Here is a 17563-nt window from a genome sequence, read left to right on the forward strand (position 1 = left end):
AAAACGTAAAATATAATAATTAAAAACAACTTTTTTTTAATTTTTCGGCCCACCCCGTAAGTTTAAAACAAAAAGTTATTGTAAAATTGATAAGGCATAAACATTTTATAGCGTTTGAAATCCCAGAAACCAAAATTACAACAGAACTGAATGATTAGTTTTGAAACTATTAGTTTCGATCGCGGATTAGCGAATTTGTACCAGTGTGATCAACGGATAACGGATGCTTGAAAATCAAGCTTCATGGTACAAAGAATACAAGGTATGATCGATAGCGGCTCCAATTTCGTTCAGTTCGCGCATACCACCTGTGACGTCACTAGGAAAATGAGGAATAAATAAAAAATAAAGAAAGTTGACAGGAGATCTGCATTTTTTGGGGTTATGGTTAAGAGTTGTTTATTTTAAGACTTTTTAGTTCGTTTAATTTAATAATTACTAAAACCAGAAGTTCCAAAAAAATATATTTATAAAAATAATAATTATCTATTAACATGGATTTGGACTTTGGACCATAATAGGTAAGAATACTAAATTTATTTCTATATTCGGTACCTATAAAATTGTTTATTAGGTTTTTAGTTTGCGATGTTTATGGTAAATAATTTTCATGTTCATTGCCTCTGATTTCACATGAGGACAGAGATGAGGATATATATGGAAAAGTAAATAAGAGGAATTGTTACATCATTTAAAAAATGTTGGGAATTTTATTGTTTCCCATCGAAAAGTAGAAAATGCCAATGCAGATGAATGTATTGTAATTGTGATAGAAGTAATTCCAAGGGTGAAGTTTATTATAATTAGTGGAAGTAATTCCAAGGGTGAAGTTTATTATAATTAGTTACCTGTGCTTCTTTTTATATGTAGATGTTTCAGGTTTTGAGAATAAATCGGTTGAACGAAACCCAAAATTTAGAGGAAGTATTTGCATACCCAAAATATGCCCATCAAGGATTATATAGCTCAAATTTCCTTTAATGGTAGGCAATTATTCAATGCAAATTAACTTTTTAAGTGACTGAAATATTAAATAGTTTATAATATGGTATATAATTAAAAATATATTACTTTTAGGTACAATTAGGGCCCGATACATTTCAAAAAGTAGAATATTATTTTATATTAAATGAGGTATTGTACCAACAATCAATTTATATTAATACCGGAGATTAAAAAATAACAGAATAAATAGTTCTTTTTTTTATACTACAAAAATAAACTATAGAATACAACAGTATTTAAAAAAATAAATAAAAAGTTATGTCCCGGCCGAGATTCGAACTCCGGTCTCTCGCTTCCTAGCCCGACTCCTTACGCACTGCTCCACAGTAATTTGCTTAGCGATAATTCAATGACGGTATATAAACAAAAAAACAGGTTTATAACAATATCTTGACGATTTGAACTGGCGCGCGGAGCGTGCTGACCAATAGCGCCTGTTATCACCTGTGACGTAGCGACCAACCTGCGCAATATCATACCTTGTATTCTTTGTACCATGATCAAGCTTTATACGTTTTTTTTTTATTTAAGTGAATAAAAATTGACAACTTTGACCTATAATTTATGTGATGTGTAGACAAGTACTATTTTTACTGCCGTTACACCGCCTTTCTGCTTTTCCTACGATGGTGTGGAGTCAGCCCAATTTACATGTTACTCTAATTAATTTTTATACCTCTTGGCGATTCTGCGGTAGACAAGAAGTAGTACTTTTATCTTCATTTGTGTGAGGTTCCAAAACATTTTCCTTTATTGATTCGGGAATTAATTTCAAGTTTTGTAATGTCTGAGTAAGACCATCTCGTTGTATAATCTCACAAAGTAAAGTAACGACTCCCTGAATACTATTTCTATACTCCAATAATTTTCTCAATGCATATGTCTGGAAAATAGAAATGTTAAATAAAATTCCTATTATTATTTTAATACATCTTACAACTCTACTAGTTTCGACTTTGAAAAAAAACTTAAATTCGTGTAATTCCAATTTTTCGTCAAATAAATCAACAATTTCATCAAGCCTTATTAAAAAAACTGGTAATTCTTCTTTAATAATATAATCTAAAATTCTACTGATAACCTGGGTTTGTTCCTGTAGGGTCATGAATGCATATTGCTCTCTAAAGAATACAAATGTTATTCTTAAATGTTTATGTCATAAAAGTAAATTTTACCTCTTTGATGTCAACGCCTCTAATAATATCTTAATATTCTCCTGAACACAAATAAGACAACTAAGTTCATTTAAACCAAATTTTTTTGGTAACTGAATATTTATATTATCGTTGCCCTTTAACTGTGGTTTTGCAATAGATGATTTCTGTTCATCAATAACTTTTTGAAGAAATATATCTATATCTTGTAACAATGCTATACCCATTGATAATATAGATGCAATCTAAAGTTAGACAAGATATAATATTTTAGTGAATTAAAGAATTAAAATTATAAATACTTCAGGGACAATAAACGTAGCGAGTTCAATTTTTTGACTTTGAGACATTGATCGGTAATTTCTTTTTAGACCCTCTAAACATTTCTTAATCTCTTGTTTATAAATTGGAACTTTAGACTTAAAAATATATAGAATTTCATCTTGCTCTTCATTAGATTTATTGTTTCTCCTAGCAGTAAATATATCACAAAATTGTATAAACTTTGCAATTACTGCAAAAAACATAATGAATTTTTTTATTAAAAATATATATAAAAGATTTACCTACAAAACCTTCTCTAAAGCAATGTTTAATAGCATTAAAGAGTGTTGCAGGATTTACCAAAATTGTATCTGATTTATCCGATTTTGCTTTATGTTCTACTGCTGACGGGCTAATATATTCAGCAATTTTGTAAATTCCTAAATGGATATCATTTAATAAGCCCAATATTTCTAAAAAGTAAAAACCCTAATAAAAATATTAAACATCTTATTACTAATGCATACCATCTGTAACCTGTAATCTAGTTAAATATATTTTACAAGCATCTGTCAGCTTTTCCAAACATTTATACTCTGACAGAATCTTTATTACATCTTCAGCAGTTGACTCAGTTAAATCCTCAGGTAAGCATTCAGAATACAGAAAATATAATATTGTACCCAATGTATCTTCAGAGAGGAAAGAAAAAGGGGGAGGATCAGTAGCCCAATTTACATCTGGTGCTTGTAACGACACTATTATCTTGTGTATTTTGAACTAAAAACCAATCATTACATTAAAATATTCTGTATTAAACATGAAAATTCTACTTGTCTTTTATTCTTTGCCATAATAGTAAGGTCTGAAAAATATTCCTCCTCGAGTGCAGGTAGTAGACTAAAAGGTATGTCAAACTCACTAGAGTCTGATGCTTGCTCAACATAATGGCAATCAATTTCATGCAATCCACACCCTGATAATATAATTCTCTTTTTAGACTTCAGATTATAAATCTTAAAAAATATTCATCTTTATAGAGTACCTATAATATGAATTTAAATGCTTAAGAACTCACTCTAAATTCAAAAATTTGTCCAATATATGCCCCAAAACAAATATGTAGGTTTGGAACAATTCCTGTTCTTGTATGATACTCGTAAGTCTCACATTGAAATAATGGAATATTTTTAAACTTATCTGGTATTATCCATGATACATCTCCGTTTTTACTCAATATAAATTTTATCCTAAATGTTTTGTTCCATATAACATAATTAGTCACCCTTACTACAGCTAATAGGTATAAAAAAATACTTACCCTAATAAATCATTTCCTGTAAAATTGCTAAAAGAGTGTTTTTCAATATTACTGAATACGCAGTTCACAATCTAAAATAAGTAAAAAAACTGTAAGTAAAACTTCTGTAAAATTAATGCTGACATGAAGTCTACAGACTCCGTTGTACAAAATATTTTTTAAAGCAAACTTAGCCTTCTTTGAGTTTTATGTAAAACTACTATTCATTTTTACTTTTCAAGGCATTATTATATATTTCACATTTTATAGAAACTCCCAATATGAGAAATGTTACAAAAACATTTTTTTTTGTAGCAAGCAAACTCAAAATTTAATATATTCCTTAATAATTCATAAATACAAACAAAAAACGTTTTGTACTTTCTTAAAATATAACAAAACAAAAACAACGTCAAACAAAACAAAACTCTGTCATTGCTATATATTATATACAACTCATTTGTGCACTTGGGTGAAAATATATAATTTCAATTAATATTCTCGAATCATTAAACAATAATTCTGATAACATTTCTTTGAATACGTCAGGCAAATTGTTTTTATACAAATGAGACGTACATACAATTTTTTTCTCGATTCTGATGCACATAGATATGTCTAGCTTTTCATGTTATAAGCTTTATCCTTCCGTCTTCGACTGCTCCATGAGTGCTTCTTCAGTTTTCTCATTCAATTTCTTGCTCACTATCGGTTAGCTGGTTGCTATGCTCCCTTGTCCATTACCATAAACACATTAATACACACATGCATTACATTACATACATACACCATCAAAATATTGACCCATTGATTGCACAGTCTTGTTTGGCAACGTTTAAAAACTTTCACTAATGTCTATCACACTCCACAATGACAATATTTCGAAAGTGGAAAATCAGTGCTTGCTACCTTTTTGCGTAGATTAAAACATAGTAAAAATCAGGAGAGTACACTGAGTAGCATGCAGCAGAAGCAATTGTGGCAAAAGTAATTGTGTGGATCTCAGACTCCATGTCAACAGTTAAGCGTTAATTTAAAACATATAAGCTGGATGAAGTCGGGAGTTTAGCCCTATTGAGGTTCAGTTCAGATGGACGATTGCAGCAACTGAGGTTTAACATTTTTGCATTTAAAGGATCCCATTTCATGCAATCGTCTCTTTTCTCTGATATAAGCATATAAATAATACTGCTAGAAGTATTTATATGTTTTCTAATGTCTTACCTCCCACGTTCCAATAAACGCCTTATCAACCATTTTATTAATTATATTTTTTCAATGTATTAAAAATTGATAAATACAGCACTAGAATATAAATAAGACAAATATGCAGCCAAATTATTTACTATTTCTTCTAATCCGGAATAACAAATTATTTTTATACAGCTTAGCTGTCAATAAATGTAAACAAATCTGAAATTAGCGACGAAGCCAATGGACGAAGCCAATAGTTAGAACACCATAGAACAAGTCTCAGAATATAATAGGTTGTTTGTTTATATCCAAGCCTTGGATTAGCGATTGGCGTAGATGTAGATGATTTGTTTATTGGGTTGCATACTACCACAATACTACTGCAAATTTCAAGGTCAAAACTGATGCATGTTTAGAACTGTGGTTTAGAATATTTGAGAATACAGAGGAGAATGTTTATTTAATTTAGAATTATTTACTTATCACAAATTGTTTAAAAATGCCCTGTTCGAAATGTAAGTCCGATTTTACATTATTTAACTGGAAAATAAGATGTGGTGAATGTGAAGCCAAATATTGCAATAAATGTTTAAGAAGAAAAGATGGGTAGGTACAGAAAAATTTATATCTAAATATCCAACAAATTTATAATAATTGTACAATTGCATGTATTGTCTTTATTGTATTCTAGAATTTTATACTGTGAGGTATGTTTAATTTTAATCAAAAGGCCTCCGGATAGAATGAAATTAATGGAATTGAAAGTAAAAGAACTTAGAGATTATCTTAACAAAAATGATATTTCTACATATGGATTAGTAGGTCAGTAAAATTCACAAACTTTGTTTTATTTGTAACTATATATTTACCTTTTTTAGAAAAGAATGAATTGGTTGATTTATTTTGTAATAAACATATACCTGAAAAACAAAGGAAAGGAGTTGATAAATTAACTGCAAATTTTGGAGATCCATTAAAACCCATTAATGGGTTCTTAAGTAAGTTGTTATGTTTTACTATTCAGTATATCTACAATATACACTAAAATTGATTTGAAAATATTTTATGGTTAGAAAATACTTATCTAAAGATGATTAATACAACTCAATTTTATCACCCTTTATTGAAACATTTTCAAATTATTTATATACCTATCTATCAGAAGATAAGATAATTCAGAACAATAAAAAATCAACATTAGTTATATTGTGAAATGACCAATGAATGATGTCTATCTTATATAGGTTATTTTGTTTTTCTTGTTATAAATCTGGCAAAACAAATCAAGGTATTTATGAAAGTTGAGAGTTATATTTATAAAATTTACTGCTGTTGTTTGAATTTAGTTTTGTATCTTGGTTTTCACAGACAATTTGGAGGCTGTTATAACAGAACAACGGCCAACTCCTAGGCAGTCGAGAACATCACAGCCACCAAGACCATCCCAAACAAGTTCGCAAAGAATTCCAGATGTATCACCACCGCAATTTGGGGCAGCAGCTGGTCCCTCTGCTCCACCATTTGAAGAACCAACAACTTCACAAGAGTTTTATATGCCAACAGCCAGTGAACCTCCAGTAAACGTAATACTTTGCTATTTTTTTCTTGGAAAATTTTATAAGTGATAACTCCTATTATTTCAGGAGCAAACACCTGGTTCTAGTCCGCTACCAATAAGGCGTCCCAAATTAGAGGATTTTGATAGTTCACAGGATTTGCAGCAATTATCTTCAAAGGAATTAAAAATATTACTTACAATTTATAGGGTGGATTATAGAGGTTGTATTGAAAAATATGAATTGCTGGAAAAGGCTCAAATGCTCTGGGAAGATAATAATCAACATAAAGGTAAAGATTTATTTTAAACTTTTAACTACACTACCTACTCAAAACAATTATCGCATATTTGAATAAAAGTAATTATTACATATTTCTAAATGAAGCATGCATTTTTCTTCCTTTCTCTTGTGAGTTTTTTTAGTCAAAAAATTAGGGTACGCATTGACATGTAATTTTCAGTCGACCGACTATTTAGTTGCAAAAACCATACATTATTATGGAGCCGATTCGCCCAATAATACAGATACGGACAAAAAGTTATTACTCTTCAAAATAGCTAAACCTACCATACAAGTAGGAGTCAAACTGACATCGAAATTGAATTTATCATGTCAAGAAACACAAAAACACGTATTTTCATCCAAATATCAGGGTTGGCAAATATCAACAAAAAATATGATATTTATATAAAATGTCAAAATATATACCGGCTGCGTCTCAAAACTGGCTCACCCCTATAACTTCTTTATTTTTTCAGATAAATGAAATAAGATTTGGTATGTTAGTATATGACATAAATTAAGATTGCTTGACGTATTCAAGTGCTTTTGGTCATTTCCGGTTTCGCCGGAAATGACTACAACTTTTGATTTTTAAATGGCACCTTCGGAATTTTTTTACTTTATTCTATAGAAAATGACACTCTGAATATAATGTTATATAGGTGACTGCCGTAAAACTACCAATGACTGCTAGCGACTGCCAAGAAAATATACATGTAATTCCGTAATTCCAATAGTGAGAAACCCCTCGATAATGACATATTATATGTCAACTTTTGACATTTTCGAATATGGTTTATTTGAAATTGCAACATGCGATTCATAATGACAATTTGTCTCGAAATAAAAGTGTGTGGTACCAAATTATGTATTCGTAAAAAAATGCTTTTGCCAAATATGCTAATGAGCCACCCTCGTTCCATTTGAAAAAATTGAGATATGATTAAAAATACGATTTGGACATATTTTAACCGGCCAGGACAAGACATTAAAAACATTAGATGGTGAAATCTATTTTTCTTTTTTTAACATAACCACGGTGCACTCTAGCTTGAAATTTAAAATACGATTTTTTTTAAATCGAAAATGTCAAAACTTGACATGATGTGTCATTCTATTCAGAGTGTCGTTTTCTATCGAATAGAGTAAAAAAATACCGAGAGTACCATTTAAAAAACAAAAGTTGTAGTAATTTCCGGTGAAACCAGAAGTGTCCGAAAACAATTATTGAATAAGTCAATTAATCATAATTTATGTCATATACTAATAAAGCAAATTTCGTTTTTTTATCTGAAAAAAATAAAAATGTTATAGGAGTGAGCCACTTTTGAGACGCAGCCGGTATCTATTCTGCTATATGGTAATCGCAAAACAATTTCCGATGCACGTGATCAATTTTAAGTGACAAGCGATGGCGACAGCGCTGCCAGATTGTGATGGATTTATGAGATGAATTTTAATTTAAAAGTGACTTTGTTTTATAGCTTATTTTACTTATTACAAATTGGCAAAAACTAAAATTCTAAGCGTTATTATTTATTTATTTATTGATATACATCTTACAACGCCATAAGTAGTAATAACAAGTAAGAGGATGCTATTAATGCACAAACTAATAATCACAGAATTTAGTAAAAACTAACGTAGAAATATTTTTGAAAGTGCTATTATGTGCTTATTATCAATCAAACTTACTTCTCTGACTGCGGTTAAGGGTAATACAGGACCTGTATTGTCACGTTCTCGTTCAAAATAGTTTATCAGGAAGCTAAAAAGCTCTTTGCTTCGACTGTTCCAATGCTTCGGCATATTTTCAACACACAATTTCAAGAAATGCATTACAAAAACTCGAACATTTTGTTATTAAAAGAACTGTTTGTGCTTAAAAGTACATTTTTTAAAAAAGACTAGGGAAATATGCAAAAAAACGAGAATTACTCACAAAGATTCAACAACAACACGATATTATACAAAAATAATTTTTATTTTTATCTCTTAAACATAACGATTGGTTTTATATATAAAAACTAGCTGTTATGTTTTAACAGCAGCATTACGGGACGTCGCACAGTGTTTCCATCATATGGGATAATGGGACAAAAAGCATTATGTTCTCGAAATTCGACTGAAATTTGGTATCTGGGGGTTTTCGAGGTCGGGGATCACGAATTTGAGGTTAAAATTGAGTTCTTGAATTTCTGGATAGAGTATTTTTCTGATTTTTTGGAAAAATATTGAAATAAAGCAGGGGGAATTTGTTTTTGTTAAGATTTAATTTAATAGGGATCGATTTTACCCCTTCAATAAACTTCTGGATACTTAGGAAAATCTGGATACTTTTAGTTTTCCAGAAATTAAAAAAAATACTTTTAAAATCCAGTTAAAATTTTTCTTCAGTGTATTCTGTACTTGGATGTAAAAGTTAATTTCACCTATGACATTTTTAAAAACTCTGGAAAAGTTGAGTAACAATAATTTATAGTTGTTATACCGTTAGACCCGGAATGGTTTTAAGTCTTTAATGTCTTCCTGTAGATTTAAAAATGTTTTTATTTTCAAAACAATCATGTGTTCTTTGTCCTTTGAACTACTTAATAGCCACTCTTCAAATAATATATTTTTGGGTATCTCATAGAAGACATCTAAAAAATTTAATAACTAACAAGGGGGCAGATTGGGGCAAAAACAAAAAGTTGCATAACAAAGAACACTGATGGAGGTAGTATATTACGAAAATTCGTGGAGGACATACGAGGACATTAAATAAAAAACAAAAATTAAAAATATGCAAATAAAAAATTTTAAAATTTTTTACCAGCAATTACGTAAAACCGGCGGAATAAAATACATACCTGTATAACTACAATTCATAGTTAGACACTCTAACTAAATATTTAATAAATGCAGAGAAAATAAAGTTAATCTGCTGTACTCACAAATCTTAATGTACTGACCAAAACCAAATTATTTTTCTTATCAGTTCTAAGCAATGATTCCTTATTATTAGCATTGGAATTTGAAATATTCGGCTTATTTTTAGTACCTTCGACTATCTTCGATAAAATTTAATGGATTTTGTTTATTAAAAGCAAAGTTTTTATTTTACATTTTGTCCATTGGGCGCAACACTGTGCGTCGCGTCGTTGCAGCCACCCTTGAGCTCGAACTCATCCGGACCTATTGCGTACATATGTGCGGCCAAATAAACGACCAGTTTCGGCAGGGCTGTCAGATTAACTATTTTTTACGTTTTACCAATTAGAAAATATTTTTTTCACAAATGTTAAAATATCCGAGTTAACTAAAAAACGAAGTACCTATTCATGAGCTTATTAAATGTTCTAAATTGTTCTAATGTTCTCTAAATAAAGTAATGTTTCTTCAAAGCCATACCGACCGAAAATCACAAAAGAACTACGATATGCGGAGACAAAACCGAATAAAATATTTTTAAAGCAATTTGGCCCGTCTGGCCGTTACAGAGTGTTGCATCAGATATAAAAATAATCAATAAACGTTATATAAACATTATATCAATAAAGAACAAAAATAGTATTGTTCCTAAGAATTGAAAACAAATTATTTATTTATGACTTATTTATACAGGGTGACGCACCTCATTCGCCTCGGTTGATTTTACGAAAACGGAAAGATGTAGAAACAAAATATTTTATGGATATATGTAGGGAGGTAATGTGCACAATTTAAAATTATTTTGAAATATACTGGGTGTTTCAGAACTAAGATCCATACCAAAGTTATATTTTTTCTTATGGAACACCCGGTATTTTATTTCATTTTTGGATTCTTGTGCCCAAAAAAAGGCATTTATTATAAGTGTTAAATATGTTTAAAATCTTTAGTTTTTGAAATATTTAAAGATATTGAAAAAAAAAATGAAATAAAATACCGGGTGTTCCATAAGAAAAAATATAACTTTGGTATGGATCTTAGTTCTGAAACACCCTGTATATTTCAAAATAATTTTAAATTGTGAACATTACCTCCCTACATATATCCATAAAATATTTTGTTTCTACATCTTTCCGTTTTCGTATAATCAACCGAGGCGAATGAGGTGCGCCACCCTGTATACATAAAAAAATATTTAATTTTTTAACTCTTGTTTCTTGGTATTTGTGTTAGTACAGAGTATTGAGTTAGTCCTACTAAAAATATAGTCTAATCGGCCCTATTTGAAAAACATTAAATTAAATATAATATTTAAAATACAGTTAACACAAATATTTTTAAATTGTACATGACTACAATACAACTAAAAAAACTAATTTAATCAAAAAAGAACAAGTGGTTGTAGAAAAACTTTAAATATAATTTTCTTATTTTTTTAACATCGAAACTCGAAGGTTTGATAATAACACGTATCATACCAACCATAAATTATAGAGTATGTCATATAAAAATGTTTTGAATTTTTACTAGAATCCACTCTTGATAAAAAAGGGATTAGATTTAAGTTTCCCTTTGATCCAGTCTGTATACTATTTTTTTGGATTTTCTGCTCGTGTGCAAAAACTACACTAAAACACTATATCTTATAGAAAATAAAATATTTTGCGTTGAATTTGAGGGATTTCATCTGAAAAATTATTAATTTGGAAGAAAACAGGCAACAAGCGACAGAAAATAATAATATATTACTTCAGTGTACTGGTTGCAACGACCCGCCAACGGCCAGGTCGTTAGTGTGCGTTGTATCATTTGATTTAATGGTTATAGAGGTAGCAGCGGCCTGGCCGGTGCGACCTGGCCCTCAATGTGTTCGAGCTCTTAGTTGAAAATTTTAAGTGAAGCGAAATACGAAAGAGGTTATAAATCGCTCCTAGCGCGAACCGAACTGTTCTTTTTACTTTTTATTCATCTCAACTCATCTCAATTTATCTTATCATATTATATCTTAGTAGTGTGAGATTTACTAAGATTTCCTGTAGGTAAAAAGGTTACAGCTGATAAATCATCTTTAGTTACAACTCGTTCTGTATTTGCCGTACATATTTGATTGTAAACAAAACATTTTGCTTCACTTTGAAACATTATGTTTTTGTAAAAATCAAAAACGTTTTTGCTTTTTCCTTAGAATTAGGGCATTCAATCCCGGGATCCCGTTTCCCGGGATCCCGGACATTTTTTCAATCCCGAAATCCCGGGATTGTTTATTTAATCCCGGGATTTTCGGGATTCATCATTACATTTTTTCCTTAATTTAAATCGTACACAAGTCTTTCATGATAGTACAATATGCGTTTATAAACAACCCTGAATGTATGGCAACAATGTACCTTATATTTTCCATCGCGGGGTCGCGGCAACGCAGCACACAAGGGCCCTAAATTCCACAGCGCGGTAAATCACAAAAAGCAGTCACTTTAAAAAGCCTTTGAATAAGAAGACTAAGGAAGTGGCATAATGCTATCCATGTATTCATGCATGGTGGGCGGAAAAAGCACTGGTGGGGATCCTTGACAGTTCTATTTGACGATTCATTTGACACATTTGAATTTGATTTGAAATTTTATGGATTTGTCAGTCTTTACGGAGCTTATTTTATGTTATTTATTATTTATTCTACTACTGATAGTTGTATAAAGGTAGTAAATCTAGATGGAAATTGTGGCAGAACTTAAATTAACAGTGACACTATCGCGATTTATCGAAAAAGATCTCAAATAGTTGGTTGTGTAGCGTGCGGTAGATCTCGGCAAAAATTGAGTGAAATAATGGAACAACTTTTCGCTAGTAAGTGACTATATAATATACATACGTGTAGTAAACCGATCATTTATGAAATTCACTTAAATTAACTAATTATATATTTTTTTTGCATTTTTGCTTTTATTTACTACTTGTCAAAGATTAGATGCCAAAGAATTTAGATACGCCAATTTGATTTACCAGATTTAGCGTATCGGATATTTGTGTTAATAAATAATTATTATAACTTATCTATTTTTATTAGAATTATATATTTTTGTAACAATTTTAATAACTACCAACATTTATTCACAACGTCAAATAAAACAACATATTGAGTCTACCCCACGTCTACCCTACATCATAGTTTTATATTTGTTAAATAAAATTAGAACGGCACTGATAAACCGGAATTTAAGTTGGTCATATTCTTTGAATAAGAAGACTAAGGAAGGAGCATATCAAAAATCTTAGGTACACCGCGATGGGCCTCAAATATGGCCGACTTAAATTCCGGTTTATCAGTGCCGTTCTAATTTTATTTAAAAAATGTAAAACTATGATGTAGGGTAGACGTGGGGTAGACTCAATAATTTGTTATTTTATTTTACGTTGTTATTAAATGTTGGTAGTTATTAAAATTGTTATAAAAATATATAATTCTAATAAAAATAGATAAGTTATAATAAGTATTTATTATCACAAACATCCGATACGCTACTGAAGCAGGTAAGTCAAATTAACGTATCAAAATTCTTTGACATCTGATCTTTGACAAGTAGTAAATAAAGTTTTTAAAATGCAAGAAAATATATAATTTAGTTAATTTAAGTGAATTTTATAAATGATCGGTTTACTACACGTATGTATATTATATAGTCACTTACTAGCGAAAAGTTGTTCCATTATTTCACTCGATTTTTGCCGAGATCTACCGCACACTACACAACCAACTATTTTCGAGTCTTTTTCGATAAATCGCGATAGTGTCACTGTTAATTTAAGTTCTGCCACAATTTCCATCTAGATTTACTACCTTTATACAACTATCAGTAGTAGAATAAATAATAAATAACATAAAATAAGCTCCGTAAAGACTGACAAATCCACAAAATTTCAAATCAAATTCAAATGTGCCAAATGAATCGTCAAACAGAACTGTCAAGGATCCCCACCCTAGAGAGCTTTTTCCACCCACCATGCATGAATACATGGATAGCATTATGCTCCTTCCTTAGTCTTCTTATTCAAAGGTCATATTTGAGGCCCATCGCGGTGCACCTAAGATTTTTGATATGCTCCTTCCTTAGTCTTCTTATTCAAAGTACAAAGCTAGATACTTACGGAAAGTGTATAATTATTTTATTGCTTAAAAGCGGCGTATATTTTTGTTTGTTGTTTAGTTAATAATTATATAAGTTAATCCTTTGTTGTGTTTGTTTGTGTGTTATATCAGTTGATCGTTAGGTAAGTCCTCAAACGTTGCAAAATGTAACAAATGCTACCATACTTTTTTCATACTTTTAGATTATTTCCATGCGTTGCCATGTCTTCAACAGAAACGACCAGTAAATATGTTTCAAATAGCAAGAAAGCAAATGATGAAACTTCTGTTTGGCATTATTTCATGAACGCAGCAGATGAAAGTGAAACTGCAAAGTGCAAGAGATGCCCCGCTATTTTGAAAACAAAAGGTGGCTCCACAAAAGGTTTGTTGACGCATTTACTGAAAATACATAAAATTGACTTCAAATCAATCCGAGTGAACAAGGAAGCTGTTGATACAATAGTTGTTGTTGAAAAGCAGACGAAAGTTACCGACTTTTATGCAGTTAAAAACGATACCAGCTTTGAAGCTCTTTTGGCACGAATGACAGCTCTGGATGGGATTCCATTTGCAAAATTTATAACTTCGACAGACCTATGAGACTTATTAGAAGCAAAGGGTTTCAAGGTACCCAATTCGGCAGCTACCATAAACAGCAGATTTATAAAATACATTAATAATGTTCGAGTTATAGTAACACAAGAAATTATCGTTCAGAAACAGTTAGGTAAAAAATTTACCCTTACATTTGATGAGTGGACTTCCACATCAAACAAGCACTTCATGAACATTAATGTCCACAGCCAGCAAGACTTTTGGAACCTGGGCCTTATTCTATTCAAGAACTCTATGACGGCGGAAGCATGCGTAGAAATGGTCAAAAAACGAATTTCGGAGCACAAGTTATCCCTATCTGAGGATATAGTTTGTATAACTACAGATGGGGCTAGTACAATGACGAAAGTTGGCAAACTTATCACATGTCATCAGCAGTTGTGTATGGCACACGGGATTCAGCTAGCCGTAACAGATGTTTTATATAAGAAGACCTCAGATTTGTCCAGTGAAGCTACTTTTCAGTTAGGATCCTCAGAAGGCGAAGAGGAAGCATATATAGATGACGACACTGATGACAACGGGGGATTGGATATTATTTATGAAGAAAATGGTGCGACTGAAGTTCACATCACTGAAAGTTATGGGATACAGTCAACGATTTCCAAGGTAAGGAAACTAGTAAAATGTTTCAGGAGGTCACCGACAAAAAACGACATGCTCCAAAATTATGTGCGGGCCGAACATGGAAAAGAACTAAAACTTCTCTTATATTGTAGAACAAGATGGAGCAGTTTGTTCATAATGTTGCAGCGTTTTTTCCAATTGAAAAACTGCATCAAAAAGGCAATGATCGATTTAAATTTGACAGATGATCTCCTAACTGAAGCAGAATTTAATTTAAAGAGAAATAGTACAAATATTGGACCCCATAAAAACAGCCGTAGAGGCACTATGTCAACGAGATATGAATTTATATAAAGCAGATATTGTTTTGAAGTTTATGCTGTCTGAAATAGAGAAAAACCAATCGCCTTTGGGCATTCTCAATTAGGAAAGCAACTAAGAACGAGAATCGAGCAACGGAGAACAGTTCTATCATCGATCCTAAGTTACCTTTTCTCTCCTACAGAAAATGAAACGGAAGGATTATTTATAACGCTGAGCAAAAAAAGAATCCAACAAGAAATCTACAATTTAATAAAAAATTATGTAAAGCCTACTTCCACTGGCGCATCAAGTGTGGAAATTGTAGATGTCGAGGAAAGGGACGATGAGCTTCCTCTTGCAAATTTATTGATAAAGAAAAATGTACCCCTTAAAGATAAATTAAAAGAGGCCTTAGAAAAAACTACAAAACCTCAAAAACCTGTAATAAGATATGATAACATCGATTTACCTAAAATAATATTCCGGGAGATGGAATTCTTCGAAAATGGAGCTGACCGAGGTTTCCACTTGCAGTTTGCCTATGACATGCTGATGACTATTCCTCCAACGAGTGTGGAATCAGAAAGGACCTTTTCTATTGCTGGAATGTTGTGCAGTAAAATCAGATCGAGCTTGAGTGATAATACTCTTGATCAGCTTGTTTTTTTAAGAATTTTTTTCAAAAAACAAGTTTAGATCCTTATCTCTGTTACTTCATAAGTTGTTATTTTAGTATCTTAGTATATTAGTTTGTTCGTTTGGTTATGTAAATTAAATAAAAAATGTATATTTTAGTTCCTTTTAATGTTTTTTTTCTTAAATAAACTTATATGTTATGTTGATTTGTAATGGGGATGACGTTTAATTTATGTTAATGTTTTTTTGTTCAATAAAATCTTGTTAAGAAAGAAAATATAATATAATTTCAATGTAATTAATTTTTTCGTGAATCCCGGGATCCCAGGATCGAAAAATTATAATCCCGAAATCCCGGGATTGAAAATTTCTTTCGGGATTGAATGCCCTACTTAGAATGTACTTCATGTAGATGTTTCTTGATAATATACTTTTTAGATCTTCCTGAGGATGTGCCAGTTCAAGAGCTGTGTAAACTATGTATGGATGCTCCTTTAGACTGTGTCTTATTAGAATGTGGGCATATTACTTCTTGCATCGAATGTGGAAAGAAACTAGCAGAATGTCCAATATGTAGACAGTACGTTGTTCGCGTGGTTCGAACGTTTAAAGCCTAAAAGGTGTTTTTCTTCAAAATTTTAGAAGTTAAATAGATGTGATTTAAAAGACTCTGGTGATGTTAAAGTTTATCTAAAATTTATAGATGTTACATGTTTCCTAATAATTTATAGGATAATTCTTTTTTATATTCAAGGAATATTTGCAGTTATTATTGATAAGTTTGTCTATATTTAAAATGTTTGTGTTATTTATATTATTAAGTTTAAGTATTAAATAATTCAAGAATCTACATGTTTAGCTAATTTATATTCTTAAAATCGATATTTCTGTGAATATTCAACTATATTTCGCTACCTCAATACTACAACTAGATATCTCTAAAATCATAGTTTTGACCACTTGAGCTGTTTAGTTGTTGTAATACCCTTTAAATTTATGTGGAAAATATTTACGTTTGACATTTCAGATATAAAGTGAAGGGCGTCACTTTTAATTTATCTAGTTTTGAAATAGAAAGACAATCCAAAATAACAATGGTTGGTAGAGTTAACTACAAACAGCCAATTTTCGAGTTATCTACTTGTAGTTTTGAGGTAGCCATTTTGTTATCAATTAAACTTTTAGTTACGTAATCGAGGTCGCGATTTTTAAATTAATTTGCCAACCATGGAAATATTCGGCGACGGGGTTCAGGTGGCAGCACTGCTGTAAAAAATGTCAAGTTGCCGCATTTATTTATTTATTTCCTAACCAAAGACATTATAAAGATAGACCGAACATCTCATTCATAAATACTCGTTGGAAGTGTATCAAACATTCCAATGTGTCAAACAAGGACAGACGAGACAGAGAAGTCTAAAATTTCCGACCCCGGCAACTAGGCGCATTTGGATTGTTCTAATGGCCTTGGATTGTTCTATTGGCCTAATGGATTGTTCCAATGGCAGTGGCGTATCGTTTTTTGGAAGGAATTTAATTAGTAAAGTAATTAGTAAAATTTTTACTCCATATTAATATACTACATTAACACTTTTTCGTCAGCTGAGTTTTGTTATAAGGTCTAATATAATAATATAATTAATAT

At 31.0% G+C, this 17563-nt stretch overlaps 2 protein-coding genes across 4 annotated transcripts in view; one reads left to right on the top strand and one right to left on the bottom strand.

The window, feature by feature from the left end:
• Positions 1–5226, bottom strand: part of LOC115891930 — a 30217-nt gene extending 24991 nt beyond the window's left edge. The window contains exons 1-10 of the mRNA XM_030912537.1: positions 4948–5226; positions 3745–3815; positions 3502–3673; positions 3257–3439; positions 2951–3203; positions 2726–2896; positions 2462–2673; positions 2181–2404; positions 1943–2126; positions 1682–1888 (exon numbers count right to left, since the gene is read on the bottom strand). Of these exons, the coding sequence (XP_030768397.1) occupies positions 1682–1888; positions 1943–2126; positions 2181–2404; positions 2462–2673; positions 2726–2896; positions 2951–3203; positions 3257–3439; positions 3502–3673; positions 3745–3815; positions 4948–4980 (1710 nt within the window). The 5' untranslated portion in view covers positions 4981–5226. The remainder of the gene's footprint in view (positions 1–1681; positions 1889–1942; positions 2127–2180; positions 2405–2461; positions 2674–2725; positions 2897–2950; positions 3204–3256; positions 3440–3501; positions 3674–3744; positions 3816–4947) is intronic.
• Positions 5227–5310: 84 nt separating this feature from the next.
• Positions 5311–16768, top strand: LOC115891931 (E3 ubiquitin-protein ligase rififylin). Of its 3 annotated transcripts, none has more exons than XM_030912538.1 (6): positions 5311–5523; positions 5609–5739; positions 5796–5915; positions 6286–6503; positions 6561–6765; positions 16357–16768. In XM_030912538.1, the coding sequence occupies exons 1-6, from the start codon at positions 5417–5419 to the stop codon at positions 16533–16535; spliced, it is 960 nt and encodes a 319-aa protein (XP_030768398.1). In that variant the 5' UTR covers positions 5311–5416; the 3' UTR covers positions 16536–16768. The 3 variants fall into 3 exon arrangements, with proteins under 3 accessions (XP_030768398.1, XP_030768400.1, XP_030768401.1); XM_030912540.1 differs by having other exon boundaries at positions 6286–6500; XM_030912541.1 differs by having other exon boundaries at positions 6286–6494.
• Positions 16769–17563: the final 795 nt, after the last annotated feature.

Source organism: Sitophilus oryzae, unplaced genomic scaffold, assembly GCF_002938485.1.
Source record: "Sitophilus oryzae breed Bouriz unplaced genomic scaffold, Soryzae_2.0 scaffold_1203_pilon_pilon, whole genome shotgun sequence".
NCBI lineage: Eukaryota > Metazoa > Arthropoda > Insecta > Coleoptera > Curculionidae > Sitophilus > Sitophilus oryzae.

Bases quoted from the DNA above. Each gene is read 5' to 3' on its own strand.
- LOC115891931 (XM_030912538.1), top strand. From the start codon at position 5,417: ATGCCCTGTTCGAAATGTAAGTCCGATTTTACATTATTTAACTGGAAA. The intron at 5,916-6,285 runs GTAAGTTGTTAT...TGGTTTTCACAG, and splicing joins ACCCATTAATGGGTTCTTAA to ACAATTTGGAGGCTGTTATA. The intron at 6,766-16,356 runs GTAAAGATTTAT...TATACTTTTTAG, and splicing joins AGATAATAATCAACATAAAG to ATCTTCCTGAGGATGTGCCA.